The sequence below is a fragment of the Octodon degus genome, unplaced genomic scaffold, assembly GCF_000260255.1.
Source record: "Octodon degus isolate 3935 unplaced genomic scaffold, OctDeg1.0 scaffold00205, whole genome shotgun sequence".
Lineage (NCBI taxonomy): Eukaryota > Metazoa > Chordata > Mammalia > Rodentia > Octodontidae > Octodon > Octodon degus.
In genome coordinates, this window is record NW_004524781.1 from 755,851 (window position 1) to 783,193 (window position 27,343).

General features: G+C 50.2%; 1 protein-coding gene across 1 annotated transcript in view; it reads left to right on the forward strand.

The window, feature by feature from the left end:
• Fbxo9 (F-box protein 9) overlaps positions 1-12,384 on the forward strand; it is a 28,077-nt gene extending 15,693 nt beyond the window's left edge. The window contains exons 6-11 of the mRNA XM_023704829.1: positions 7,733-7,851; positions 8,152-8,242; positions 8,969-9,064; positions 9,214-9,307; positions 10,768-10,919; positions 11,673-12,384. Of these exons, the coding sequence (XP_023560597.1) occupies positions 7,733-7,851; positions 8,152-8,242; positions 8,969-9,064; positions 9,214-9,307; positions 10,768-10,919; positions 11,673-11,781 (661 nt within the window). The 3' untranslated portion in view covers positions 11,782-12,384. The remainder of the gene's footprint in view (positions 1-7,732; positions 7,852-8,151; positions 8,243-8,968; positions 9,065-9,213; positions 9,308-10,767; positions 10,920-11,672) is intronic.
• Positions 12,385-27,343: the final 14,959 nt, after the last annotated feature.

The following is a 27,343-nucleotide window of genomic DNA, read 5'->3' on the forward strand; positions in this document are numbered from 1 at the left end:
GTGGACTGTCTGACTATGTTTCTTCACTTCCAGTCTTGGAGGTTGGAAGTGTGGTGAGTTTCTTATTGAATGCTATATGGTTGGATCTGTTTTCATATTATCAATCAGGGTCTCACTATGCAGTTCAGACTGGTAGTCCTCCTGTCAGCCTCTCCAGCATTGGGATTAGAGGCATGCGCCAGCTGACACTGGGGATTAAACCCGGGTCCTTGCACTTGCCAGGCAGGCCCTTAGACCACAAAGCATCTCCCTCACCCCAGTCACTCTGATTTTAATTGGATAATTTCATCTGTTACATTCAAGGTGACTATTGATAGTTTTGGGTTTTTTAGTATATTTGGCTCAGGGTTTCACTACACAGCTTGGACTCACGGTGATCCTCCTGTTTTCAGCCTCCTCAGTGCTAGGATTGCAGGCATGTCCCACCATGCCTGGTCTGGGCCGGGGCTGGCGTGGCATGTGGTGCCAGAGATTGAACCCTGGGCCCTGCCCTTGCCTAAGCAGGCACTTCGTTAATTTTTTTTTTTTTTTTTTAGCATTAATGTAGTTGTTGTTCTTAGTCCCCGTATAGTACAGATGCGCATCTGCAGCCCTGACACAGTCACGGTTTGCTCACTGTGCCTGCACTGTTAGGGTACCCTGAATTCTTTTGGAGTCACCCTGCTTGGCGAGCTGTCGCTGCCTGTGTTCTCTTCCCTATTCCTGTCTCTGCCCTGCACTCAGAAGAGCCTCCTGTCGTGTCACTTTTGTAGGAGGCTGTCAGCCTGTTTCTCTGGAAATGCTCTCATACGCCTTCTGTCCTGAAGCACATCTTTGCTGGGTACGTGCTCCGTATTCCTGGGGTCTCTTACACTCTCCCTGGTCTTTGCGGATTGTGCTCAGCCAGCGGTCGAGAGAAGGACACCCCTGTGTCTTGTTTGTTCACTCTTGTAACCTGGAGAGCATTTTTGTCTTTTATCTCGAGAGTATGGTTGTGGGACAGTGTTGTTTTTGTAGTTCTGAGGCCCGCATTCAGGCCAGCCTTGAACGCTCTTGCACCCCAGCCTCCGACTCACAGCAGTCCTCCTGCCTCCACCTCCTGGGTGCAGGCATTAAGGGTGCGCTCCACATACCAGATGATGAGAAGGTGTTACTTTCATTGTGAGGTTTTGTTTAGTTTTTTGGGCTGATGGGGACCTTTGACCTTCCTATACTTGGATATTTGTTTCCTGCTCTAGGTGTGGGAAATTTCCTGTTAGTAGGCTAGTTCTACTCCTTTAGTACGCTCCAGTCCTTCTCGAATGCCAGTAACCAGAGATCTGTGTCTGTAATACTGTCCACATTTCCTGGAAGTTTTCTTTATTCCTCTTTCTTCGCCCTCCAACCATGTACTTGTAGTCTGTTTTCAGGCTTACTACGTTTTCTTTTTGATCTGTCCTGCTTTTGCTGTCCTCTGTGTTTCTTGTTATTTTTGCATTGGGAAACTTTTTGTTTTGCTTTGCCTTCTGTTTTTAGTTTGGTTTGCTTCGTGTTTTGCTTTCATTTTTGTGTTGCTGTGGACCAGCGGCGCCCCTCCTATATGCGGCGCCCCCCCTACAAGCACACTGCTGCATTTTTTTTTTTCCGGAACCGGGGATTGAACTCAGGCCCTTGTGCTTGCCAGGGAAGCGCTTATTCTACTGAGCCATCTCCCTGGCCCACTATTTGACCTTTTAAAATTACTTTCATCTGTTTGTTAAGAGTCTCTCTCAAACTGAGACATATCTGTTTGCTTTAAACTAATCGATTTTCTTTATAATTATTTCATTTTATTTTTTTCAGAAGACATTTAATTTTGAAATGCATAGAAGCTCCTCAGCTTGTTTCATGTGACATGTCGATGGCTTTGGACTTGTTTTTGTGGTCGTCAGTGCTGAGCCAGATTTCGCAGTCCGCAGTACACCCAAGACTCAACAGGGCTTCTGCGTGCACGTCACCTCCCAGTCCACGTGTCTTCCACTTACTTTACATTCGGAAGGATTTTCTGGAGTTGACGCTCCGAAGCCTCCACTTGTTTGTTCGTTTGGATCTGGGTTCTCCTTCAGAAATACACAAGGGTCTACTTTTATATTGCCGATAATGAGGGTCACATTGCCATCACTGTCACTGTAGTCAGTTTCATCTTCTTCCTCTCTGGATGCAGTTTTATGGAAGTCTCTTTCCTCATCAGTGTGAATCCTGTTTTCTTGCAGAACATCTTGGGGGTGATTAAATGATTCTGCAAGGTCTAGGAAGGACCCGTCATCCTGGTGCTTCTGAACATTGTCGTCTCCATAGCGCCAGTGTTCCTTATCCTCTAACCCCAGGTGGCCTCTTCAGTGCTCTCTGCTGCAGGCAGTTCTAGTCCTTGCTCTTGAGACATAGTTCCTGATCAGGGCTTTAGATCGTTTGATATTTGCCTGTCATGGGTAGTTGACCCTTCACTGTTTTAGTGGGCTGCAAGAGAGAACTGCACACAACAGGAGACCTTCCCTACCTTCTGTAACTACTGTTTTAAAGTCTTAAGAGTTCTCCCATCCTGACTACTGCCTTGTCAGTTTCTAGCACCTGGTTTTCAGTATCACCTGAGGGTTTGGTTTTCTGCAAGCTCTTGGTGCTCTTTGGCAGGTGACAGCATATGAGCATTGCAGAATTGGCTTTCTAGAAGTTGTAGGCAGGTTGCTTATTTCCTCTGAGCCATGCTCATTCCACTGTTTCAGCAGGGGTAGTACAGAGGTCCAGATTCGCTGGGAGTCTGCTATTGATATACCTTCCATGATTCCTACCAGAGGGCAATCCAAGCCCAGTTTGTCCCAGACGTACTGGTGTATGTGGTTCAGGAAGAGCCAGGAGAGTGCATAAAGACTAGGCGATCCTGACAAGCCCCTCCTTAGGGCCAAGATTGTCCCAGGTGGCATATCCTTAGCCACAGGCCTGTCCCGTGTTCAGGCGTTGCAGGGGTCTACCCTGCTCTGCAGTCACCCGAATAGACTGGTCTCGGAGTCCTGTGTCACACGTGTGGTCACCAACACTGTATCATACCTTGTACTCCTAGCCAGCATATTACAGAGTGGGACCAAAGCCCACAGTGCTGCGGGCTCCCTGTTCCTGAGGTGAACCAGAGGCCTAAGAACATTGCAGCTGGCCACAGGTGGTGCTGGCTGAAGTAGCAGAGCAGTGAGCTGGTCCACGTGGCTTCCCCTGGCAGCCCCGCCAGTCTGGAGGCTCCATCTGCAGGCGGGTGTGGGAATGGGACTGCTGCGTCTGCCTGTGAAAGGTTTCTGGACCAGCACCAAGTTCCCGTGTTGTGCTGTTGCTGCTCGTGGTTGGCATAGTAGCGGTAAAAGCGTCCCCTTAGCCATCTAGGCTGATGCTAAGACATAGCTCACAAAGACTTGCATGGGCTCGGGGTGTACAGAGGCACACACCGGAGCTGGCAGTGATACTGACTGGCCTGCGAGGCTCTCCGACTGGAGTGTAGGTCTTTGCCTGGTCCCTGAGCAGCTCTAGAGCCCCATCTGTGAGCACTGATGGACCACCCAGAGTTGGGGGATAGGTGGCAGAGACAGTCCCTTGTCCAGCACAGCTGGCATGAAATTGGGTCAGACCTGAGTCTCATCGGGGTGCAGGAACCTGTGCAGCCTTGAGGTGTGGGTCAGCGTGCCAGGCCTACTAAGGGCCGAAGCTGACGTGAATGTCTTCATCACTCTCCAGCCACTGAGACACAGTACGCAGCACCCAGTCGTAAAGGAGGGCAGGTTTGTTTTGGCTCAGTTTCCAAGATCTCAGTCCATCATAGTTGGCCGGCTCCAAGGGCAGAGTAAAGCTCTGAAAAGCGGGGCAGAGGAAAGCTGCTCACGCCCCGAGGCCTGGAGGCAGAGAAGGGAATGGAGCTTAGCAGAGAAGTCTACCCTTCAAGCCCTGTACCGGGCCTCTAAGCAGCCCCTACCTCCTTACAGCGAGTCACTAGTACACTGATGGGGACAGAGCCCTGATCCAGTCACCTTCCAAGGACGTGACACTTCAGGGGACATCCCAGGTAACAAGGGCAGAACTCACGTCCTTCCTGGATGCTCTGTGGTCCTTAGCCATGAGTTCTGGCCTGTGTGCAGAACTCATATATGGTAGGTGTACACAAAACACAGGCAAATCATTGCACCAAAAAGCCGTTACGCTCTTGTCACTACTCAGAGTAGTTAAAATAGTCAACCTAGATGCCCCGCCACCCGGCAGGATAGATCTCCCCTGGTAGTGGAATTGCTGAATCATGTGAGATTTTGGTTTTTAGGTTTTTGAGGAATTTCCATATTTTCCATCCACATTGCTACCAGGAGTGTAGAAGAGGTTTTTTAAAAATTGTTTTTATAGTTTGAATTTTAGCTATTTCCGATCTTCATTTTCTTTTAAGTTCTGGCTTTTTTGAGGTGCTGAGTACACTGTTAGGTTGTTTACTTGAGATTTTTCTCCCTAGCCCAGGCTGAGGACCAAGACATTAACATGTGCTCTTTGGGGGACACCCTAGATCCAGGCTTGCAGCAGGACCTTTCCCTGGTCTTGAGCGAGGAGCTGGGCAATGCTGGAAACTGGGTTACGGGAGCTGCTGCAGCAGCAGCAGCTGAGGCCTTCCCTGCTCCCGGTGGGCAGGAGCAGGTGTGCGGCGACTTCCTTGTCGTCACAGGCAAGCATAGGCGTGGCCTGGGCTTGTGGTCCTGAAGCTGTGGGTGATGCGTGGGTGTCCTTTGCCCCTAAGGCCCAGAGCTGCTGGCAGTATCAGGAGTGGGGCCTAGCTGTGGGCCCCGAAGACAGGACGGCACCAGCTGGGGCTGTTGTAGAGACTGGAGCGTGGGGCGCCCGTGATGGGCGCTTTCTCGGTGGGTGGTGATCACCGCTAGACCAGCCGACTCCCCAGACTGATGTTAAGCCTGCCCAGGATTATGGGATTTGCCTGCAGTGAGGACTCTGGTCACTGCTGTGACAGCGGCGGATGGGTCACCTCTCCCTGGCAACGTGCAGAGCCTCCCGGCCAGGGAGCCAGGCTGACTGTGCTTTGCTTTGACTCCAGGCTGGTTAGGGTTCTCCTCACCTGCTTGTTCATTGTCAGGAGTCTCCCTCGCCTGCCTGCACTTCTCAAAAGGGGCTTTCCCCGTCCCCTTGCCTCTTCCCTGGGACCCTTCTATTCAGCTGTCTTGGATCCTCCTCCTCAGGTACTTGTAGTTTATCATCCCATTCTTGGCGTTTGAGGTTTCTGCCAAGAAGCCTGCTGCTCAGCAGACTGGAACTTCATGTTACTTGTGCGTCTTCTCTCGCTGCTTTCAGGGTCCTCTCTTTGATCTTCAGCTGTTTGATTGTAGTAGGTCATGCGGTAGTCTTTGGATTGTATCTGATTGGGAACCGTTGACCTTCCTGTATGTGGATATTTGCATCTTCGGGTTTGGAAAGTCTTCTGCTGTTAGTTCCTCCGAGTGAAGCAGGCCCACCGGTAGTGCCTGCACAGGTGTCCCGTCGGGCAGCTGGTGCCGCTGGTGGTACAAACAAATGTAATCACTTTCTTTCATTGGTCTTTTTACTATTAAATTAATAAAAAGTCTGTAAATGGACCGAATCTAGTTAGTTGCTTGAATTTGAATAATTACTGCCTGAATAAAAATGTTAATACTATTCATACCATTTAAAAAATGATTATAATCAAATTTATTTTAATTTAAAAAATCTTTTATTTACTTGATACAGGGTCTCCCTGCACGGTGTGGACTCGTAGTGATCCTCCTGTCTCAGGCTCTGGAGCACTGGGATTAGAGGCATGCACCACCATGCCCCGTTTCAAGGCCAGCACGGCATGTGGTACCAGGGATCGAACTCAGGTCCTTGCACTTGCCAGGCAGATGCTTACGCCACTGAGCTATCTCCCCAGCCCCTTTTTATTATTTATTTTTATTTTATTTTTTGGTGCCAGGGATCAAACTCAGGACCTTACGCTTGCCAGGCAGGCACTGATGCCACTGAGCTATATCCCTAGCCCCCAGCCCCTTTTTAGTTTTTTTATTTTATTTATCTTTTTTTTTTTGGTAGAACCGGGGATTGAACTCAGACCCTTGCGCTTGCCAAGGAAGCACTTATTCTACTGAGCCATCTCCCTGGCCAATTTTGTTGTTTTTTTAATTATTATTTTTCCCAGCCCCTTTTTAAATTAAGAGAAATTTTACATTCATGAGTTTTATCAGTAATTAATTCTTTCAATTTTAACATGGTCTTAAAAGTACCCTATTGCTGGTGTATGTAATATGCACTTACAACTGCTGTACCACAAATTAGCTGTTACAACTTTTTATACCATTTTAATATTTTAAGAATTTAAAGAACTATATCCTGATAGCATCTGGCCTCCTAAAACAACACCTTTTCTTTGCATTGTTCTGATCAGAGGTCCTAAGAAGTGGCACAAGCTGCACACAGAACAGTCCCGTGTGTACCACTGGTGGTGGTTCAAGCTGGCAGCAGAACTCAGAGCGGAGCCTCCAGGCAGTGGGCTGCACCGTGGACGTTTACCTCCTTGTCACTCTCTGTTCTTGAATGCTACTGGCTAGAACATTTGCCCTCTTGGCGCTCCTGTATGTTCTATAGTCTTCATTCCTTCCATTCTTTTTTCTCCTTTAATTGTGTGTTTTCAGTAACCTGCCCCAAGTTCACAGATTGTTCTGGTCATTGGGTTCGGTTTTTTTTTTTTTTAAATGTATTTAGTACAGGGTCTACAGGTTGTCACCATGCTCAGTCTTAGTCCCCTCTCACCATGGCCCAGGGGCGGGGCTGGTCATCAAATTCTGTTGTTGATACACTGTTGCATTTTATGATTTAGTTTGCTGTATTTTTCTTCTCTGGAGTTTCTGATTGTTTTCAGTTTCTCTGTCAATTTGTCTTGAGTCCTATTCTGCCGCCTCACTCTGCCCTCTTGTGTGTTGGGCTCAGCAGCACAGAGCTTGCCTGGCAAGTGCAAGGTCTTGAGTTTAGTTTCTGGTAAACTGTGCTCACAGCCGTCCAGTGGCCTCCATCTGGCATCAGCAGCTACTCCTTCTTTTTTCTTTTTCATTTTATGTATTTAATGGGGTCTCAGTCAATATACAGCTCAGACTCGTAGTGATCCTCCTGTTTTCAGCCTCCCCAGTGCTGGGATTATAGGCGTGCACCACTTGGCTCAGCATGCCCTAGGGGTGAATCCTGGTCCCTGCGCTTGCCAAAGCAGGCGCAGGACCCGCCGAGCCATCTCGCTGGCCCTACTCCCTTCTGCGTAGCACTACCTCGTCTGTTCTTCCACCTCTCGGATCATGGCGTCCATACACGCCTGCTTTCTTTCTGCTTTCCCCTCTGGCCTTTCCTGGGCTTCCCGGTCGTGCTTCCACTTCCAAGTCTCAGCTCATGTGGCTGCTGCCCGAGATGCTCCCCCATGGCTGCGGTCTTCCCAGAGGGCTTTCCCACCTCCACTCTCGGTGCCGTCGTTCCTGTGTGTGTGTTTTACTCTGTCTGTGGGGAGTTTCTCACTGAGCGCACTGCTTGGAACTTTTTTCTCCCACTGCTAAGAAAAGCAGGGACTTTGCCTTCTCTGTCAGCATCTCTGTAACAGTCAACAGTGCCTCCCAGGTGCTTGACAGGTACTTGTTTCAGAAAGGGTACCTGGTGGCAAAGATGATGTGTGCCTGCAGGGACTCGGCTGTCTGTTGTTGATGTTGTGCTCTTTATCTAGAGACCCGGAAATATGGCGTCTGGCCTGCTTGAAAGTGTGGGGCAGAAGCTGCGTTAAACTGGTTCCGTACTCATCCTGGAGAGAGATGTTCTTAGGGCGGCCCCGTGTTCGGTTTGATGGTAAGTTGGACTCTAGCACTCAGGCGAAACTGTGCTCTACGAGTTTCCTGTGATTGACCTAAGAACTGTGAGCTGCTTTAAAGGAACATGTCATAAAGATAAAGCCAGACATGTGTTGCATGATTGTCAACTTTTTATTCCAAAGGAAATTATTTTATTGGTATATTTTAGATATATATAATGATCACATTCATCCAAGGGAATTTGTACCTGTATGTGGTATAGCCTGTTTCTTATTTTTCCCATTCCCCCTGCCTTCATGATAGTAACTTTTAAATTATATTTTCTTAATTTTTATAGGAGTGTATATCAGTAAAACCACATATATTCGTCAAGGGGAACAGTCCCTCGATGGTTTCTACCGAGCCTGGCACCAAGTGGAATATTACAGGTACAGCTGGAGTAGACTGAGTGGGAGTTCCCTCTCTCCAAGCACTAGCTCTTCAGTCCGCTGCTTTGGCTGTGTCCACAAAACGACCTCGGTATTTTTCTCCAATGTTGTGGCTTAGGAAATTACGTAAAGCCCAGAAGGCTAATAAAGCCCTATTTTCTGTAAGCCTGTAAATTCTATTTCAGAGCTCTCCTTTTGTTACGGGTAGGTCCACTTGACTTTTAGACTAGCTATGCCTGCTTGCAGCCTTGGTGTTCGCTGAACAGTACGGCAGCCCCCAGCCTCTGAACGTGCACACCTTCACGGGTGCCGCGTGACACCTTGTCAGATTGTGGAGTGCCGGGCTGCCCAAGCCTGTCCTGTATGGAGCCCTTTCATAGGTTGGTGACTCCCTGTACTGTCACTGAGAAAGATTAATACTGTGTGTTGATTATGGATCTCCCTGGTCTCCCTTGACGTGAATTAGTGTTTTAGGGACGCTTAGGACTTTAGTAAGTGTGCCGCATCTAACTTTCATGTTATGTAAGTAAAAAGTTCCTGCTGAGGGCTAATAATAAAATGTCTTTAGTACCTTGTTGCTAGGCTAAAGATTGTGGTTGTGGTTGTTTGGCCGATGCTGTTTCAGTTCCGTGTCACAACCCCAAGTAGGCGTGGTGGCTGAAAAGTAAGGGAGGGTTTTATCTCTCACGCGTGTGCGGGGTGTTGTGGTGTCTCCCTGTCACACAGGTACATTCGATTTTTCCCCGACGGCTCCGTGATGATGCTGACAACCCCGGAGGAGCCTCAGGCCATTGTTCCCCGCCTGAGAACCCGGAGCACCAGGTAGCTCGTGTGCAGCTTTCTGTCCAGTCCCCATTGCCAGCGAACTCCGCACCTGGTCGTAGCTTCCCTGCTTCATAGCTTTCTGGGTCATTTAAATAAGTATAATAACTGAGTAGTACATTTAGATTTAAAATGTATTTACTTTTCAGAACCGATGCAATTCTGCTGGGTCATTACCGCTTGTCACAAGATACAGACAATCAGACCAAAGTATTTGCTGTAATAACGAAGAAGAAAGAAGAAGTGAGTATAAGGGATGTGACAGTCTCATTTCAGCAGTGTGCTCGCTCAGACGCTTGCAATTAGAATGAAGTTCTATTTCATTATTGTGTGTATCTCTGAAAAAAGCTTGGGTTTTTAAGATGTTCTTTTTTGTTGGATCAGGACATTTTTCTCCAGATAGTTTCCTCTTTTACACATAACAGGTAAGACCAAAGGCTGGCGAGATAGCCCGGCAGACTAAGTGCCTGCTCAGGCAAGTGCAGGGCCCAGGGTTTGGTCCCCGGCACCTCGCTGAGAGGGACCAAGTCCAGGCGTGGAGGTGCACAGCTGCGACCCCTGCTCAAGGGGAGGCTGGAAACAGGAGGGTCACTGAGTCTGAGTTGTCTGTTGAGACCCTGTGCCACATACATTAAAAAAGGAGAAGTTAGACCAAAATCTCCCTTGAGATGAGTAGGAAAATCATACCTACGTATATTTTTGGTTCTCATTTTCAAGGTTTTTTCTTCCTAAAGTGTGGGTCAGTTTTTTAGAGTTTCAATTTTTAATTGAAATAAGTTTGCTTTTTTCCTGTTCTTGCCAAAAGACATGGGAGAGGGGCAAGCGAACTTGATTACTGATACTTATTGTGTTCTAAATTCCCTAAACAAGTTTACGCTCTAGTTTTTACAGAATTTCTCTGTGTGCATTTTTAAAATCCTGATTTAAAAATGTATGTACCAGGAAGTCAGTTGTGGAGGAGACAGAGTAAGCGTTAGCCTGTTGCCTTAGGAGTAGTAGAGTTTCAAAGACGTTCCCATCTGCGCCCCCCTCTGTTCTCTGGCATTGTGAGGGCAGGGCTTTGTCCTGCTCCCGGCACCTGTGCCCACCTCCGCTGGCTCCCCGCCTTCCTGCGCTGGGCTCCGCGTGGAGCAGCAGGAGGAGGGATGCAGGGGCCGCGGTGGCTGTGGCCACGCGTGTCCTGAGGCCATGCCTGAGAGTCGGGAGCCCTGCTTGCTCGTGTCTGGTAGCAGTGTTGGGGTCCATGCAGACCTGGCTGCTTCTGTAAGGAAAGGCTTGTGTCACTTACAGTTTTGTGATTTTAGCAGCAGTATTTGCAAGAACTAAATCTTTTTCTGCGGTGTCCGTCAGTGTATCACTTTCTTCCTCAAAGATTTCCCAGGTGTTCACTTGTAGAAAGAGATACCGCTGCTGCTGCTGCTGCTGCTGCGTAACTTTGGTGCACTTGTTCGACATCCCTAGAGCTTCGATGTTTGTTGCCATTTTATAGAAATAGGCGCTGTTTCACATGGAGTTCTGGGGAGATGGAGAGAAACGCGGCCTTCTTTGAGTGCTTACAACTAGAGCCTTTTCATGGGAGGTTCAAGATAATCGCTTCCTGCTCACAGACGTTATGTTACTTTTGGTGTGACTTGTACCTCAGTGCTCCTTGGCGTACGTAATGCAAGTGTCACGATGACTCTCCCGTACCCTTTCCTTTGCAGAAACCACTTGATTATAAATACAGATACTTCCGTCGGGTCCCTGTGCAGGAGGCGGAGCACAGCTTCCATGTGGGACTGCAGCTGTGCTCCAGTGGCCACCAGAGGTTCAACAAGCTCACCTGGGTGCACCATTCTTGTCACATCACTTACAAGTAGGCACACCGCTGGGGCACCGCCGCGGCCAGCAGAGGCGACCTCTGGCCCTTGTGCAGTTGGAAAAGGCTCTGTTTCTGAATTCCCAGGGTCACCATGTCACAAAGGGGATGGCACAGCCTCATAGGGTGGCCTCGTCCACACGATTGCGGCGTCTCATGACCACACTGACCTCTCACGGGCTGGGCAGTCTTGAGAGTGCCTTGCTTCTGCTGGCCTGCCTTCTACGAGGAAGAGCCGAGAAAGGCTGAGGCAGCATGGGTTGTCCCTTTATCCCCTGCCCTGCCTGTGATTTGGCTGTTAATTAACAAATGATCCATTTTAACCCGAGCTTTTAATTGCCTGTAGCCTTTGATTTAGAAATTATCTTAGGAATATGCTTAAGGAACGTAAACAGAAATGCACTACTTCAGTAGCTAAATATTGTACGAGTCAGTCTCGCAGAGGGGACGTAGTAAGTAGTTGTGTAGGCAGGCAGTGGGAGAGCATGTAGGCATAAGCCTGGGTGTGTATAGGACGCACATGTGTCAACGTGCCGTGGCAGGCATGGGCCCCAGCCTGGCCTGGGCTCCGCAGGGAGGGTGGCCTGGGGCACAGCACTCCTGTGGTGGTTCGCGTGCCCTCCATTGTGCTGTTACTGAGAAGTACCCGAGGAGAGTGCGGGATAAAAGGTGCGTGCTGAAAGTAGGCTGCCCTCGGCAGTCGCAGACTTGGGAGGGGCTGAGGCTCCCTTGTGCTTGTGCTTTCTGCAGGTCAACTGGCGAGACAGCGGTCAGTGCCTTTGAGATTGACAAGATGTACACCCCCTTGTTCTTCGCCAGAGTGAGGAGCTACACCGCGTTCTCGGAAAGGCCGCTGTAGCCCAGCCCCCCACCGTTGCATGAGTAAAAGCATAGAGCGCAGAAGAGCACCTGACTTATAAATACGGATATATATATATGGGATTGGGATTTATTTTAAATGGTTGGAATTCTTTTAAAAAGAATATAAATTATTTTTTTTATTTAAAGAGATAGATGGTTGTTGGGGTGTTTTGTTTTAAAACTATAAGTTTAAGTACATTTATGTTGTGAAAAACCTTTAAATGAGGCGTCAGGGCAGGCGTAGTGGTACACACCTATAATCTCAGCACTCGGAAGGCTGAGGCAGGAGGATCACTGGCCGGCCAGGACTGCGTTGTGATTTCAGGGCCAGTCTGCACTACTTAGCAAGACCCTGTCTCAAGGCCCCCTCAGCAAGGAGGCGTAGACTCATGTTCGTTTTCAAGCAGAGTTGTGAGCAGCTTTCTGTCACGTAAGCCATCTTCTGCCTGAGAACCAGTGCTTGGGCTCAGGAGGGCGGGCGCCCTGCAGAAGGGCGCTATTTCTCGCATGGCAGTGTCTGCACTAAAGGCTTAAAACAGGAAACCGTTCTGGATTTGTTTGAAACTGTAACCAATAAAGACCATAAATAAATGTTTCTTTCAAGGAAATACCGGGTTGCCTTTTGAGACGGCTTCTTCCACGTCCCGGGAAAGCCGGTGGGGGGCTGCGAGTCACTGCCTCAGTTCGCCAGGCTCTGGTTTTGTCCAGGTGGTAGGCGGCTAGAGCCCAGCCTTGTCCAGGTGCCTCCCGGATGTGGAAGTGGGAAGGAGGGCTCCCTCAGGCGTGGGTGGCCTCGGCACTTCGTCGCTGTTCCTCAGCGCATGAGGATTATGGAGGCTCTTGTTGGGAAAAGCAGCGTGGCAAAAAGCCAGCCGCCTCGCTGTGTTACCGTGTTCTGAGGGGAGCCCCGCTTCCCTGGTAGCCGCGCACTTCGGGTTTATTCCACAGTTGGTCTCTGGTACCCCTCCTCTATCTTCAGATTCAGTTCTGATGATTGAAATGCAAGTCAACACTCATACTACCGAAGTCAGCGCCTACAGCACGGTTGCCTCCTGTTCATACAGTAAGAGATGCTTCGCAAGTTCTCACAATTCAGTGCAAATGGGCGTTTTTAAAACCCAACTCCTTGAGATGGGCCATAGCTCCGTGTTACAGGCTGTGTGGCTTCACTCCCCAGCCAGCACGTGGCTCATGTATTAAAGATGAAAGCCACATGTCCAGTGTGTACAGAAGGAAGAGAACTTCTGAGCCAGGCTGGTGGCGTGTGCCTGTAACTCCAGCGCTCAGAAGGCTGAGGCAGGAAGATGGCTGCAAGTCCAAGGCCATCGTGGGTTACATTTGGAGATCCTGTCTCCAGAAGACATTTATGTATTGAGTTTTTTGCAAAAATCTGAAAAATACGCTACTTACCTAAAAAGTCTTCATGGTATGACTTTTTGGTAAATTAGAACATTATTTGAGTGTAGTCAGATACAACTGTAAAAAATCCAAAAGCAAGCACTATTTCAGGAGCGTGGCCCTCATCTCTGCGTTGGGGAACCTGTTAAGAGATGAGTGTATACCAAGTTCAGACTCAGGAAGTCCTTGGCAGGCACTGAAGCAATTTTAGGTTGTAGCTCTGAGTTGGAACAGTGATTTCTGTTTTACGGGTTAGACTTCCTGTGCATTTAAAATACTGCTCTTTTGCTTTCTGTTACAGTACCAGGGATTAAACCCAGACTGAGCTGAACGCCCACTTTTTTGTGCGTAAGACAAGATTTTATCAATTAAGTTGCTCATTCTGGGCTTGAATTCTTTAGTCTTCCTGCCTCAGCCTCCTAGTGCAGTGGTTACAGGCGTGTACCACTACACCCAGCTTAAAATAATTCTTCTAAAAGCACAGACCTAATATAAATTTATTGTAGGAAAAGTAGCTACTCAAAAGAATAAAAAGATAAAATCATCTTAAGACAGCCAGAATTTCAGCTGCAGAGCCTGTTCCTGCGCATCTTGCGCTGTGCTGTGTTTAGACAGAAACACCGTGTGAGGCTCACTGGTGTGAGCCTTCCTGAGCTTTGGCAGCAGCTCTCTGGAATTTGGTTTCGTGTTCCCCAGGGGGATCCCACGCTCAGGAATCCCCTGCAGGCGTGGCTCCGTCTCACCGGCACTGTGTGGCCCTTCCAGTACTGTAGTGAGGGCATGGAGGTGCTGCTGGGGTCCATGGACGCAGGTGTGGACTGAGACTCCCATCGAGGGCAGGGCAGCTGCCTCATGCTTGATCCAGGCTCTGAAGCAATAGCGCTTAGTGCTGCAGTGCTTGGTTTTAATTCTTTTTTTCTGTGCATTTATTAAAAATGGTGTGATGGGCTCAGTGTGGCCCATGGTGGCCGCATGCTGGGCGTGCACAGGGTCACGATTCAGTCTGTGGCATGTGGGAAAGACACTGCGTAAGGCCTCCCCTTCACGATGCCATGTACTTCATTTCATTAACATCTTTAATGGCTTCATAACCCAACACTTGAGATACTTTGGTTTTATAACTTAATGCTCATACATGCGTTTCTGGATGAATGTTACTGTTTCTACAGCTTCACACAGGTCTTTGCCTCCTTAGCATGTTTCCAAGTAGAATTGCTGAATTGGGGTGAATGTTTTTAAATATTTTAACAATTTTTGGTAAATACTAACACGTGAGAAAACTGGACAGGAGATGAGCAGACCTGTAAATCACCTGTCACCTCACCAGCAGAGTCCTGTCACCTCTTGCTGTTGGCTGTCAGCCCCTTCACATGAGTATGCTGTTTTTCACTCACACAGAGAAATACTGGATCTGCAGGCTGGCCCACCATTGCCCAGCGGCAGTGCTGAGTGTCAGCCACAGTGTCACCAAGCGTGCAGCTGTGACTTGTGGGCTCAGGCCACACAGCCTAATGGGGCTCGGAGCTGGGACAGTGCTGGAGTGCTAACCACACAGCCACTTGTCCCCAGGTGTGACTTCAGCGCCAGTTGTATGTGTGAACAAAGCTGACACGTCTCTCTGTGCCCCTCCTGAGTCCCCCTAGCGTGGCAACATGCAGTTGAGGAGCTTCAGCCGCTGAGCAGGGCAGGAGAGGCGCTAATATGGGGCAGCTGCCGTGGGGCTGACAGGGACCAGAAGCTGGATCGAAGCGCCAGGCCCACAACTGATTTAAGTGAATTGAACTCTGTGTCAGTGATGAGCAAGAGGACATAAGAGCTACTACCACCAAAGAGTGCACGACAGTAGGTCCCGTGTCAGCTGCTTCAGACAGTGTCTGGATAAAACAGTTGCTGGGAGGTGTGTTGTTCCTGTTCTAGAAAGACTTTGGGGCCTCAGCCGGCTGCAGGGGAAGCTAAAAAAAGGCAAACAGACTCAACTGAGCCCTAGCTGAAGATTGGCATGAGGGGAGACAGCAAGACCCCAAAGGAGGGTTCCCTGCAGCTCGCCGGGTTCACAGTGCCGAGCTGGCCTCTGCTGGGCGGGAAGGAGGCTTTCCTCTCTGAAGACGGCCCCTCTCCATCCCTCTAGCAGAGCTGCACATGCTGACACTAGGGAGTCTGCACAAACAGGGCCACCCACCCTGTCAGTCCACTCGAGCACATCAGCAGCTCAGCGCTCCTTCCCAGATGAGAAACAAATCAGGAAATACACAAATGAGACATGAAGGGAATTTTAAATGCAGGTAGCATAAGAGGTACATACAGAGTTACATCTTCAGGGAGAGAAAGAAATGAGACTATAAAAAGATACGAGATACCGCAGTATTACAAACATGATAGCTAAGTTGATTTTAAATTTCAAATGAAATAAGATACTAAAGCTGAAAGTTGCCTTGGGAGTCATTTACAGATATTTGTTTAGCAATCTAGTTTATCAACCGTGGATTTGGGACTGTGGTGCTTGATAGTTTGTGTCAACCTGAGCGCTCAGAGATTCCCTGCCCTAGGGTGGGGCGGGCCTGCCCTGGGGTGACTCAGCACTTACAGGATACATAAAGGCTGAGGAGGGATTCTGCAGCCACTTCCGTGGGAGATCAGCATGGAAGGAAGCGAGAGAGGTTTGATAGACACCACAGCTGCTGCTCCTTCCTCTGCTCCTTCCTGTCTTCTGCCATGCACTGCTGCCTTCTGCCTTCTGCTACTCTGCCCTGGGACCAGGCACTGAAACTTCCACTACCTGTGAGCTAAATAAACCTTTCTTAATTTTGGATGTTGGGTATTTGTCCCAGCAGCAAGTAAAAAGTAACCAAGACAGTTTGGTGCCAGAGAAGTGGGGTCGTTGCTGTGGCTAAACCTGACCATGTGGATTACCAGCTTTTGGGAATGGTTTACGGGAGGAGATATGAAAAGTTTGGAGATACTGCCTACAAGAGAAGCGTTGGAACAGCTTTAGCTGCTCTGTGTGGGAGATGCTAGTCAGAGCTCAGAAGACCAGAAGGCTGATAGAAAGCCTGCCTGTGAAGATTAGACGGGGGAGGTTTCTTCTGGGAAGAAGGACTGCATTGGTTGTTGGACTGCAGATGATGTGTGTTATGGCTTGGCAGAAAGTTTGTCTGAATTTTGTTCATGTCCAGAGACTTTGCCTGAGACTGAGATTAAGCACGGCAGACTGATTAATCTGGCAAAAGAAATGTCAAAGCAGCCAAATAATTGAGCAGTGGCATGGCTAGTGTTGGGGCTTTTAGTCAGATTTATGTTGAGAATCAAGAGCAAAGAGCCCAGCAGGATTATTTAAAATGTGAGTTTGGCCAGAAAGGAAGCTCCAATAAGACTGTGGACTGCAAAAATAGAGCTGAGAGGGTCTTTATCACTGAGAAGGAACAAGAGAATGGAAAGGCTGGCCTGAGGGCATCACAGGAGGTGGCATCAGAACTGCAAGGTGAGGGACTTAGCTTTGAGGAGAAAGCTGCGGAGCTCCATGTTTCAGAATGGCAGCAGCGGCCACACCAGGCTCTAGAAGGGCACCGACATAGAGAATTTGTTCCTCAGAATCAGGGTCAGAGTGCTCAGTGATCCAGGCCCTCGACCCCTACGGCCAAGAGCAAAGGAAGCCTGGCTACTGCTCCAGCTGGCAGCAGACCCTGGTGTCACCACGTGGGGCTGGTTATAGGCGCACACAGAGTGCAGGAGTTCTGAGGCTAAGAAGGCTTCCACCTGGATTTTAGAAGAAGGCCTGGGAGGCCAGGCAGTGTGCCCCTGACAGAGCAGCGTGTGAAGCTGTGAGTGGGAAGCCTGTTCCGTGGAAACCCCAGAAGTCTGGAAAAGCCAGGAGCATGGATCATCTAAGGGAAACTGCAAGGAGGGAGCAAAGCTGGCCTAAGATGCCACGGGAGCTACCACCAAGAGTGCCACGCGCCACTCTGCCTTGGAGCCAGCTGAGTATGGACTGAAACCCCCATTAGCTGTGAGATAAACAAACCTTTCCTTTCTTAATTTTGGGTGTCAGGTATTTTGTCCCAGCAACAAGAGAAAAGTAACTGAGAAAGGGCCTGGGCTCTTGCACAGTGCAGTTCCACGCATCTCGGCGGAGCCTCCGTGCCTTCTCCTGCAGTACGCCTTGCTCACGCAGTTGTGAAAGCCTGCCGACCGCCCTGTGCAGCACAGTGCTGCTGCTCTGTGTCCTGCTACACACAGTGAAGCAGGACTGGAAGGGCCAGCTCCCCCAGGCCGCTCCGCCTGTAGTCCTGAGTTCCTCTCCTGGTGCAGATGAGCTGGGCACCCAGGTGCTGCAGACAGTTTACAGCATCTGATCCCAGGAGCCCTGGGGCTCTAGCTTCTTTCAAGCCTGTTACTCACTGCGTTTCTGCTTGTGTACCTTCTACCCCCAGCCCGGTTGTAAGGACCGAGCCCCTCAGCCAGCTGCGTAGAACTAGAGCTTTTCCTTTGTTCTGATGCCCAGCACTTGGGCTGATGTGCATCTCAGATCCTGGAAATCTCCTTTTGCCGCAATGCCCTCCCTGATCTGTTGATTCTGTAGCGTTTCTAGCGCTGCACGTAAGAGCGAGCAAATAAACGCCAAGTCACCGGGTTGGGGTTTCCTCGGCCATCTCTTTGTTCTGAACATCGTCGTCCGCACCATACGCGCTTCCTCACTGAGCAACCAGCTCACTTAACGACTTAGCAGCGGGATAACTCAGTTGTTAAACAAAGACTTCTGGTTGTCACTTATCCCCTGTGGGAGAGGGGTTATTTGCCTAATTTGGGCAGAAAGGAGGGTAATAAAAGGTGTTAAGATACATTTTGTGCATGTACCAGCCCCCATGAGGAACGTAAGCATTGTGTACCGCAAACATGTATTAGTAAAACATCGGAGAGCTTTTTTAAAGAATGCCCATTAAGAACTTGCAGGGGTACTTGACCTAGAAGCAGAATCTTAAAAAGGCAAAGTTATAGAAGCAGAGAGTAGGGTGCCTGGAAGCCGAGGCCAGGGACGCGAGAGACACTAGCTGACAGGCGTCTCGGTTTCGGGAGGAGCAAGTTCTGCTGGTCTGCGACGCGCCGTAGCAGTGAGTGGATGTTTCGGCCTGTCGGCCCAGCTATTCAGCAGGCTGAGACGGGACTATTACGAAGTCAAGCCTCCGCTGGGCAATTTAGTGAGACCCTGTTTCAAAATGAAGAAGTAAAAAGGGCTGGGTTTAATCCACAATGCCGGCTTAAAATTTTAAGAGCTTAGTGTCAAATGTGGACACAAAGCATTAGTCTGTAGGAGTGATCTCATTTGTGATCAGACAACACAGATGTTGGCTCCATTTCAAAAATAATAAAATTGAAACGAAGAGGGTTGGCACAAACGCGCTGCCTCTCGCCGCGGATGCCCAGAGGAACACCCAAGCCCGGCGGCCGCGTGCGCTCTGCAGCTGGCCTCGGGCGCCGCCAGGGGGCGCAGTCGGGCTCTGCATCCTGCCGACACCGCGGGCGGAGGCTTTGGCCGCTAGGTGGCGCACTCGTCCCGTGCGGTTCACTCTGGGATCCCAGCCCGGGAGCTCGTGTCGCCCGAGAAGCGGGAGCTCATGTCCTGGGCTTGCAGCGCTGCACGCTGCGCTCCGTGGCCTTGGCTGCGCGCCTGGCCACCCTGCCGCAACGCGTGGACGAACCACGGAGTCCTTGGCGTCCCTACATGGCCATGTGGTAGTGGCTGTGCGAAGAACTGGATACCGTGCTTTGGGGGCGCGCAGCTGGGATTGCGGGCGGTTGGGAGCGGGCAGCAGAGAAGCCGGCTGGTGCCTCGCACAGGGCCCGTGCCCGCAGAGGTACGAGGCAGCTGGCAGCCTGCCGCAGCCTCCACGCATGCACCTAGTGGCTGTGGAGAACTGTGATGCGGGAAAGCGCACGCAGGCTAGTTAAGAATCGTGACAGTAGGGGCTGGTGAGATGGCTCAGTGGTCTAAAGCACCTACTTAGAACAAGCTAAACTAAGCTAAGCAAAGAACAGGAACCACGGTTCAATCCCCCAGCACCACATGCCAGCCAGCCCCGCCCCCTGGTGGGCTGAGCTGGCCACACACACACACACAAAATAAATAAATAATTCTTTAAAAAAAAAAAAAAAGAATCGTGACAGTAGATGTGTGTGAGGGTGTGAGGGCGTGAGCTTGTGAGCGTGTACACAGCGGCCGAGGAGTGCTGGTGTGGAAATCCTTGCACTAGGGTGTGAGCGTGTGAGTATGAGTGTGAGCCTGTGAATGTGTGACTGTGAGTGTGTGCTTGCAGCTGAGCAGTGATGGTGTGGAAATCCTTGTACTAGGTGTGTGTGCACCTGTGAGGGTGAAAGTGTGAGTGTGAACCTGTGTGTGAGGCTGTGAGCATTAGTCTGAGTGTGTGTGTGTGAGAGCCTGTGAGCGTGAGCCTGTGTGCATGAGCCTGTGAGCATGTGTGTGAGCCTGAGTGATAAATGTGTGTGAGCCTGAGTGTGTGAGCCTGTGTGTGAGCATGTGAGCCTGAAAGTGTGTGAGCATGTGAGCCTGGGAGTGCGTGAGCCTGTGAGCATAAGCCTGCGAGTGTGTGAGCTTGAGCCTGTGTGTGAGCCTGTGAGTGTGTGAGCCTGAGTGTATGTATAAGCCTGTGAGCTTGGGAGTGTGTGAGCCTGAGTGTGTAAGCCTGTGAGCCTGCGAGTGTGTGAGCGTGAGCCTGTGTGTGAGCCTGGGAGTGTGTAAGTGAGCCTGTGTGTGAGCCTGGGAGTGTGTGAGTGAGCCTGTGTGTGAGCCTGGGAGTGTGTGAGCCTGAGTGTGTAAGCCTGTGAGCCTGCGAGTGTGTGTGTGAGCCTGTGAGCGTGTGCTCAGCAGCTGAGCAGCGATGGTGTGGAAATGCCAATAGTCTAACTGGCCGCAGACTTCGGAGTTGGCGGCCTGGGCTTGGTGCCCACTCTGACCTCACCCTCGCCACCAGCGCCTCATCTGACCCACGGTGCTGGAAAGTACTGCTGTCACAATCACACGTTACAATGGTAAACCCAGCACGATAGGCCTTCTACCAGGAAACTGTTGAAAGAACCAAAATCTTTCTCACCAACACCTCAGAGGATGGTTGCGCTGAAGGCAGTCAGCGTGCAGAGGAGCCTGGCCTTTGCTGTTCATCTGAAAGCAAGGCAGAGATTCAGAAGGTCCCTCTCCCCTGCACCCCTGTGCACCTCGAGACAGGATGTCAGTTCTTAACAGAGCCTGCTTGTCACCTTGGGGACCGCGGCACCAAAGACATCTGCAAGCCGGCTTGCTCCCTGTACCTTTCTCGCCACCCTGGAACCCAGAACTGCTCTGTGTTGCCTTATTGCTCTCTAGATATTGTTCTTTGTTGAATTCAATGCATGTCGGGCTTCTGCCTCACAGCTCCTGCTGCACGACACACGGGGCACGAGCTTGTGGCTCTCGTGACTCTTCTGTGGTGGGAACGGTCCTGCAGTGAACTTACTGAGGCTGAGGAAAAGCTGTCATTTCTGCCCTTCCCTGTTACGATGGTGGACTCTTCAGATGGACAGCTACACTTGGGGCCCACAGAAGAGGGGACCCCCTGGAAGATTCTTAAAGCCTATACCCATGACAACAGCAGCAAAATGAGACTACGTGCTCACCCATTCACCTGGGACATTGGTGCCAGAAGTCCCTTACGGGGGCGAGGGAAGTCTCATGAGCGAGTCCCCAGTGAGCTCGATCAGGTGGCCGCAGTCGCAGGTGAGGCTGCCCTTGCCAGTGTGGGCAGGAACGTGGACACCTGAGGCAGCATCAAGGAAGCCGCGGGGTGACATGAAGGGCAGTTATGCTCCAAAGATGGGTAGGTGTAAGGGAGAGGCGCACAAGACCGCGGAGATCTGAGGTGCTACTGCACTGGAAAATTGTGATGGATTCCTAAACCTGCCCAAAAGCAATCCAAAGAGGTAGCAGGAAGGGTCTGAGAAATTGCCTGGGAAGGTCAAGCAGAGGTAGAGAATATTGGGATCCCCCGGGTGAACCCACAGAGCCTGAGTTAACAAGGACACTAAATAATAGCATGCAAAAGTAAAGGAAGCCCCACCTTCCTTGAAAATGTTAGCGTGGCAGCGTTTGCCATCAGCAGCAAGGGTCCAGAACAAAAAAGCTGCGCTCCTAAATTTAGTGCCCCTCCTGTAATTTCAGGATGTCCTCGCATACACTTACTGTGAAGCCTCTACTCCTGAGAAGAACCAAGCAAGAAATAGGACAGCCTGCCTCTTCCCTGACGACAGTAAATACTGTTACGGTTTGTGTCTAGATGTCCCCCAAAGCCCCATGCGCTCTCAGGAGCTCTTTTGGAGGGGGCCGAATCTGGGATCGAGGGTGCGGGGTGAAGGGCTGGTCCCAGCTGACATGCTTGGACCGGCTCCGCCCTGATCCTATCAGTCTGCAGAGGAAAGAGGCCCCTCCCCGCTCCTCCCTCGCTGCTTTTGCCGTCTTCGCGGCCAGGAACTGTCACCCCTGTTGCTGCCAGGAACTATGGCAGGGTCCTGAGCCACCCTCCCTTGGAGCCAGCCGACTGTGGACTGAGGCCTCTGCAAACTGTGGGCCAAGCGAACCTCCCCCTTTCCCTCTAGGTGTTGGGTATTTTGTCTCAGCAGCGAAAAGTAACTAGGACTAATAATACAGTGGCAGGTCCTTGTCCCAGCCTTGCATGTCCAACTCAGTATGAAACAGCAGTACTCAGAGCAGAAAGAGTAGTCTCATTCTGAGTTAGAATAAACAACCCTGAAGGACTTGCAGAGCCAGGAGAAACGTAAGGATGAGAAGTCTGTTTCGAGAAAGAGCAGTCCTTCACAAAAGGCTTTTCTTCTCTTTCTACGGAGGTTGTCATTGAGCAAATTTCTCTATCAGTAAGGACAGCTGCCTGGAGGCTGCCTGGTGGCGTGTGGAGGGTGTCCGGGACAGCGTGGATTCCCCTGCACTCGCCCCTCCTTTCCCGATGGCATGCCAGGCCCAGAAGCATCTGGGAGTCTTTCAAAATGTTGGCAACATTACCGATAAATTACTATAAATGTTTTTCTGATGCATAATAATGAATATATTGCTTGCCTGGCGTGATGGCATCTGCCTGCAATCCCTGCAACTAGGAAGATCAACAAAATGATGGATTAAATTTTTACCCATCCGTAGGAACTTTGAATGCAAATAGACTAAGTTCCCAGTCTGGCAGAGCTCAGTCTCAAAATTTCCAAAAATAAAAAGGTATAAGGAGGTAGCTCAGTGCAGAGGGCCTGAGCTCAATCCCTAATACCACGAATAAATAGCTAAATAAAAATAATAAAAGAGGGCCTGTGAGATAGCTCAGCAGACTAAAGCACCTGCTTAGGCAAGGTCAGTGACCGCCGTTAGGTCCCCGACACCACATGCTGCGCCAGCCACGGCAGGCTGAGCCGGCTAGAGAGCAAGTTGGTGGTGCACACCTACGGTCCCAGAGCTGGGGAGGCTGAAACAGGAGGGTCACTATGAGTCTGAGCTGCGCAGTGAGACCCTGCAACAACCAAATACATTAAAGTAATAATAATGATAATAGAAAAGCTGGCCAGCCGTGTGTGGTAACTGAGGGTTGTGAGTTCGAGGCTGGACTACATAGTAAGGCTTTGTGTTAAAAAGATGAAAAGAGAAACACACTTGACAGAATAGATATTTAAAAGACTCAGAATGATTATAAAAAAAAAAAAAAAGGACTCAAAATACGCTGACACACTGCCTACAACAAATTCAGTCCCAAAGAGGGACTTAAAGTGCTTTTCCCAGCAAACTGAAGCCCAGGGGCGGCAGGAAGAGCTGTGCTGATACCTGACAGAATGTGCTTAACCGTAAAAGCTGTGACAAGGGACAGCAAAGGCAGCTGCGCCATGGCCAGGGCAACCTCAGTGAGAAGACTCGGTGACCATCCGGCTGTGTGGACCTGGCCTCTCAGTGCCCCGGCACCAAACAGGCACTGTCCAGGGAGAGGAAAGCAGGCTTCAAAGTGATGGTTCTCTTTTCCTCCTCCTCCTCTTTTTACTCCTCCTCCCCTCCTCCTCCTCCTCCTCCTCTCCTCCTCCTCCTATTTTTATCTTGTGTGTGTGTGGCAGGCACTGTGCCACTGAGCTATATCCCCACTTTAAATATTATAATAATAAGGGGATTTGACAGCCTACTTTTATCAATGGACAGATTATCAAGACAGAAATAAAGCCAGGTTGGTGGAGCCAGCACTCAGGAGGCTGAGGCAGGACAATCGCTGTGAGTTCGAGATGAGCTCCGGTTACAAAGCATGCTGAAGGCCAACCTGAACCGCATAGCGATACTCTGTCTCAAGAAAAACAAACAAAAGGACAGAAAATAATTAACAAAAACAAGAGCAGACACGCATTATAGGTCAGATTTCCTCAGGAGAGCATCGCAGGCTCTGCCATCCCCGGCCGGAGAGTACGCCACTGCCCGCACATGCTGCAGCACAGACCATGCACGAGGCCACAGGCAGATCTCAACAAATTCAAAAATGTTGAACTCGTGTTCCTTGTCTTTTCTGGTCACAGTGGAATAAAACCAGAAGTCAACAACCAAAGAGATTTTAGAAAGTATGCACATTCGTTGAGCCTGAGCCACAGTTTTGGGTGAAGAATGAGCCATTAAGGAAGTCAAAAGGTAAACTCAAAACTATTTTGAAATGAGTGAAAATAGAAATGCAACTTAACAAAACTTGCAAATGTAGCAAAAGGAACTCAGAGCAATGCCTGGCCCGGCATGCAGTACACAGGTTCGAACTCAGGTCCTTGCACTTGGCAGAGAGGTGCTTGGACCACTGAGCTATCTCCCCAGGCCTCAGAGTGAGGTTTCTACCATGAGTATCTATGCCAAAAATATAGGAAAAGAGGCTGTGGTGAAGCTAGTGTAAGTGTGTTTGCCTGGCACGGGAGGAAACAAGTTTGATTGCCAGTACTGTAAAATAAATAAACAAATAGGGCCAGGGAGATAGCTCAGCGGACTAAGCACCTGCTTAAGGCAAGCTCGGGAGCCAGGGTTCGATCCCTGGCTCCACACAGTGTGCCAGCCCTGCTCACAGGCACTCCTGGCTAGCCAGAGTCCAGGCGTGGTGGCACACGCCCATAATCCCAGCGCTGGGAGGCTGAAAACAGGAGGATCACTGCGAGTCTGAGCTTCATAGTGAGACCCTTTAACAAACACCAAAAAATAAATAAAAATTTAAAAAATAAACAAATATATATTATTTTAAAAAATTAAAAGACAAATTTCAAATAAACTAATGATGCAGCTCAAGGATTAGAAAATCAAGAACAAATCCAACCAAACTAGTCACAAAGAAAGAAATCACAAACATCAGAGTAGATGTAGATGAAACAGAGATGAACACAAAGCAAAAGATGATGAAACAAAGAATTAGTTCTTTGAAAAGTAAAAAGAAAAAAAAAAAAAAAAAAAACAACAAAAAGCTGGGCATGACAGTGCGTGCCTGCAATCTCAACACTTAGAGCCCGAGGCAGGAGGACTGAGTTCCAGGCCAGCTTGTGCTACGGAGCAAGTTCAAGAACAGCGGGGACTCGATGCGAAGACCCTGTCTCGCAAGATAAAATGGATCAAAATGGACTAAGTCTAAAACAGGCCAGACAAAAAAAGAGAAAGCCAGCAAATAAAAATAGATGTGCAAACTGAGCCTCGAGACTGGCACCGCAGACCTACAAATAAGGATGACTATGAACAACTTTATGTTAGCTGGGTGTGGCGGCGAACACGGACCACCTGGGCACTCAAGAGGCTGAGGCAGGAGGGTCACCCCAAGCTCAAGGTTGGCCTGAACTAATAGTGATACCCTGTCTCAAAATAAAACTCTTTCATGATAACAACTTGGAAAACCTAGAAAAAATGAGAAATTTCTGGATATTTTAAAATTGAACAATGAGGGTGTAAAAAAGTGAATGGGTCAAAAACATTGAATGGGATTTAGGGAAAACGAAGCCTGGCTGCCACTCAGGGTCGGGTGGCCTCCTGCTTCATTTCACTGAACTCTTTTTCCTTTTGTTTGTTTATTTGTTTTTATTTTTAAGACAGGGTGGAGCTGAGCTTGAGTTTGCTATGGTAACCCAGGCTGGCCTCAAACTCACAGTCTTCCTGCCTCGTCTCCTGAAGCTGACTTACACACGTGTGACACCTTGCCCAGCAATCCTGCCAAACTTTTAAAGACCTAGTACCAATTCTTCCCAACCAACGCACCGAGCCGAGAGTGAGGAGCCCCGGCGGACTCGGCCTCTGGGGCCGGGGTCACGCTGCCCCAAAAGCAGACAGAGGACAGACACGAAAGGGAAATACGACACGTTCCCGATGAGCACGTGTGCGGGGGCTCGCAGCCAGCTGGATGCCACGGCACACGCAGGTCGCTCGTGCCGAGCAAGCTGGCCACGACCAAGGGTGCAGCAGCGTCCCGCGTGGACCTGCTGGTCAGAACACGCCGCGTCGGTGGGCTGAAGGGGCAGAATCTAGGGCCATCTCAGCTGACGGAGAAGAACTTGGTCAAACTCATCCTCCCTTCACGACAAAAGCCTGCGACAGATGTGGGCGGGTCACACAGCTCATATAAAAGCTGCAGAATGAGTAGCCAGCCTCACACAGAACGGAGAAAGCTGACAGCATCTTCTCTGAGCTCAGAGGTCAGAGATGTCTCTGTCACCCTCCCCTTCAATGTGCTACCAGGTTTAGTCAGAGCAGTTAAGCAAGAGGAAGAAACCAAAAGAATGTGCATGGGAAGGGAAGAACCAGAATCCTCCCCACCTGCTCTGTGTACCTGCTCTGTACACCTAAAGCCTCCAGCAAGACAGTTTTAACGGATGAACGAGTCGGGGGAGACAGCAGCTTTTCTGGACACTGGTTACGAAGATGCTGAGAAAGAAGTCACTACGGTTCAGATCAAAAACATCCACCAAAATGTTCATGTGCTGTATCAGTCAGTGTGTGTGAAAAAAAAAGATTTAATGGAAGACACAAGAATATATAGGAATTTACAAGGTTGGCTGGCAGTGACTGCGCAGTCAGGGGTGGAAGAGAGCAGAAGAGCTCTCAGCACAAGCTCCCCGGTGGCCGCATGCCAGCTGGTACCAGGAGGCCGCAAGCCCTGCGCTGGAGCCAGGAGACGACGGCCCAGGTGGAGGCGGAGGCGGGCGTTCCCCACAGAAACCAAAGCAGCCTTCTCTCTTCGCCTCCTTCCTACCATTCTGGCAGCAATCCTCCCTAGGGTGGCTGAGCCAGTGTGGTCAGGAACTTCTGACTGAAGTTGACACAACAAGTTCACTGTCATGTGTCCTCGGAGGTGGTCAGGACGTAGGATGTTCACTCCGCCAGCACTGGGGAGCTCCAGGTGAAGGTGCGGCCAGGAGGCGAGCGGGCTAGCGGCAGGGCCCCGGGCTGGCCAGGAGGTGGCCTCGCGTCAGGGCCACTGACGCCCCTCGGCTCCTCCTCGTCCTGCTGCAGCTCGGCCGCCCGGAGAGGCACAGCTTTCCCCTCCGTGGCCTACTGTGAAGTTTCCACCTGGGGCTGGCTGCGCATGGACAGAGTGACCCAAATAACTGTTCCCGCCTTTCCATTGTGCCCATCCCGTCCCAGCAAAGGAAAGCTGTGATCAGAGGGACCATGAAAGCGGTCCTCCTCATGACAGCCACAGTGCAGTGACAATGGGCGGCCAACTTGTGGCACCCAGCTGAACCTACCCAGCATGGTGCTGAGCGTGGGAGGCCAGCAGAGGGCTGTTGCCAGCAGCATAGGAGACAGAACCAGAGCGGCTGTTGGGGGGCTGCTGGTGCTCAGGGCTGCTCTGCTGGGGGACCTCCTCACGCTGGCTTTCCCGGTGAACTTGGCTTTTCTTGTGGGAGGAGGAGCTCAGGACCTGACTGTCACTAAGGAAGGCTGTGGTTCATTTTGGGAAGCACTGGTCCTCATCTTGAGCATCGCTTCCTGGCTCTGGAGGGGAAGATGGTGCCCTGCTCAGCCTCCTGGAGAAGCGTGTCACGTTGGCTTTTCTGATGGGAACTCAGCTTTGCTCATCACTGGAGGAGCTGGGGACCTCACTGTTGCTGAGGATGGCCGTGGTGCTTGTCCAAGGGAA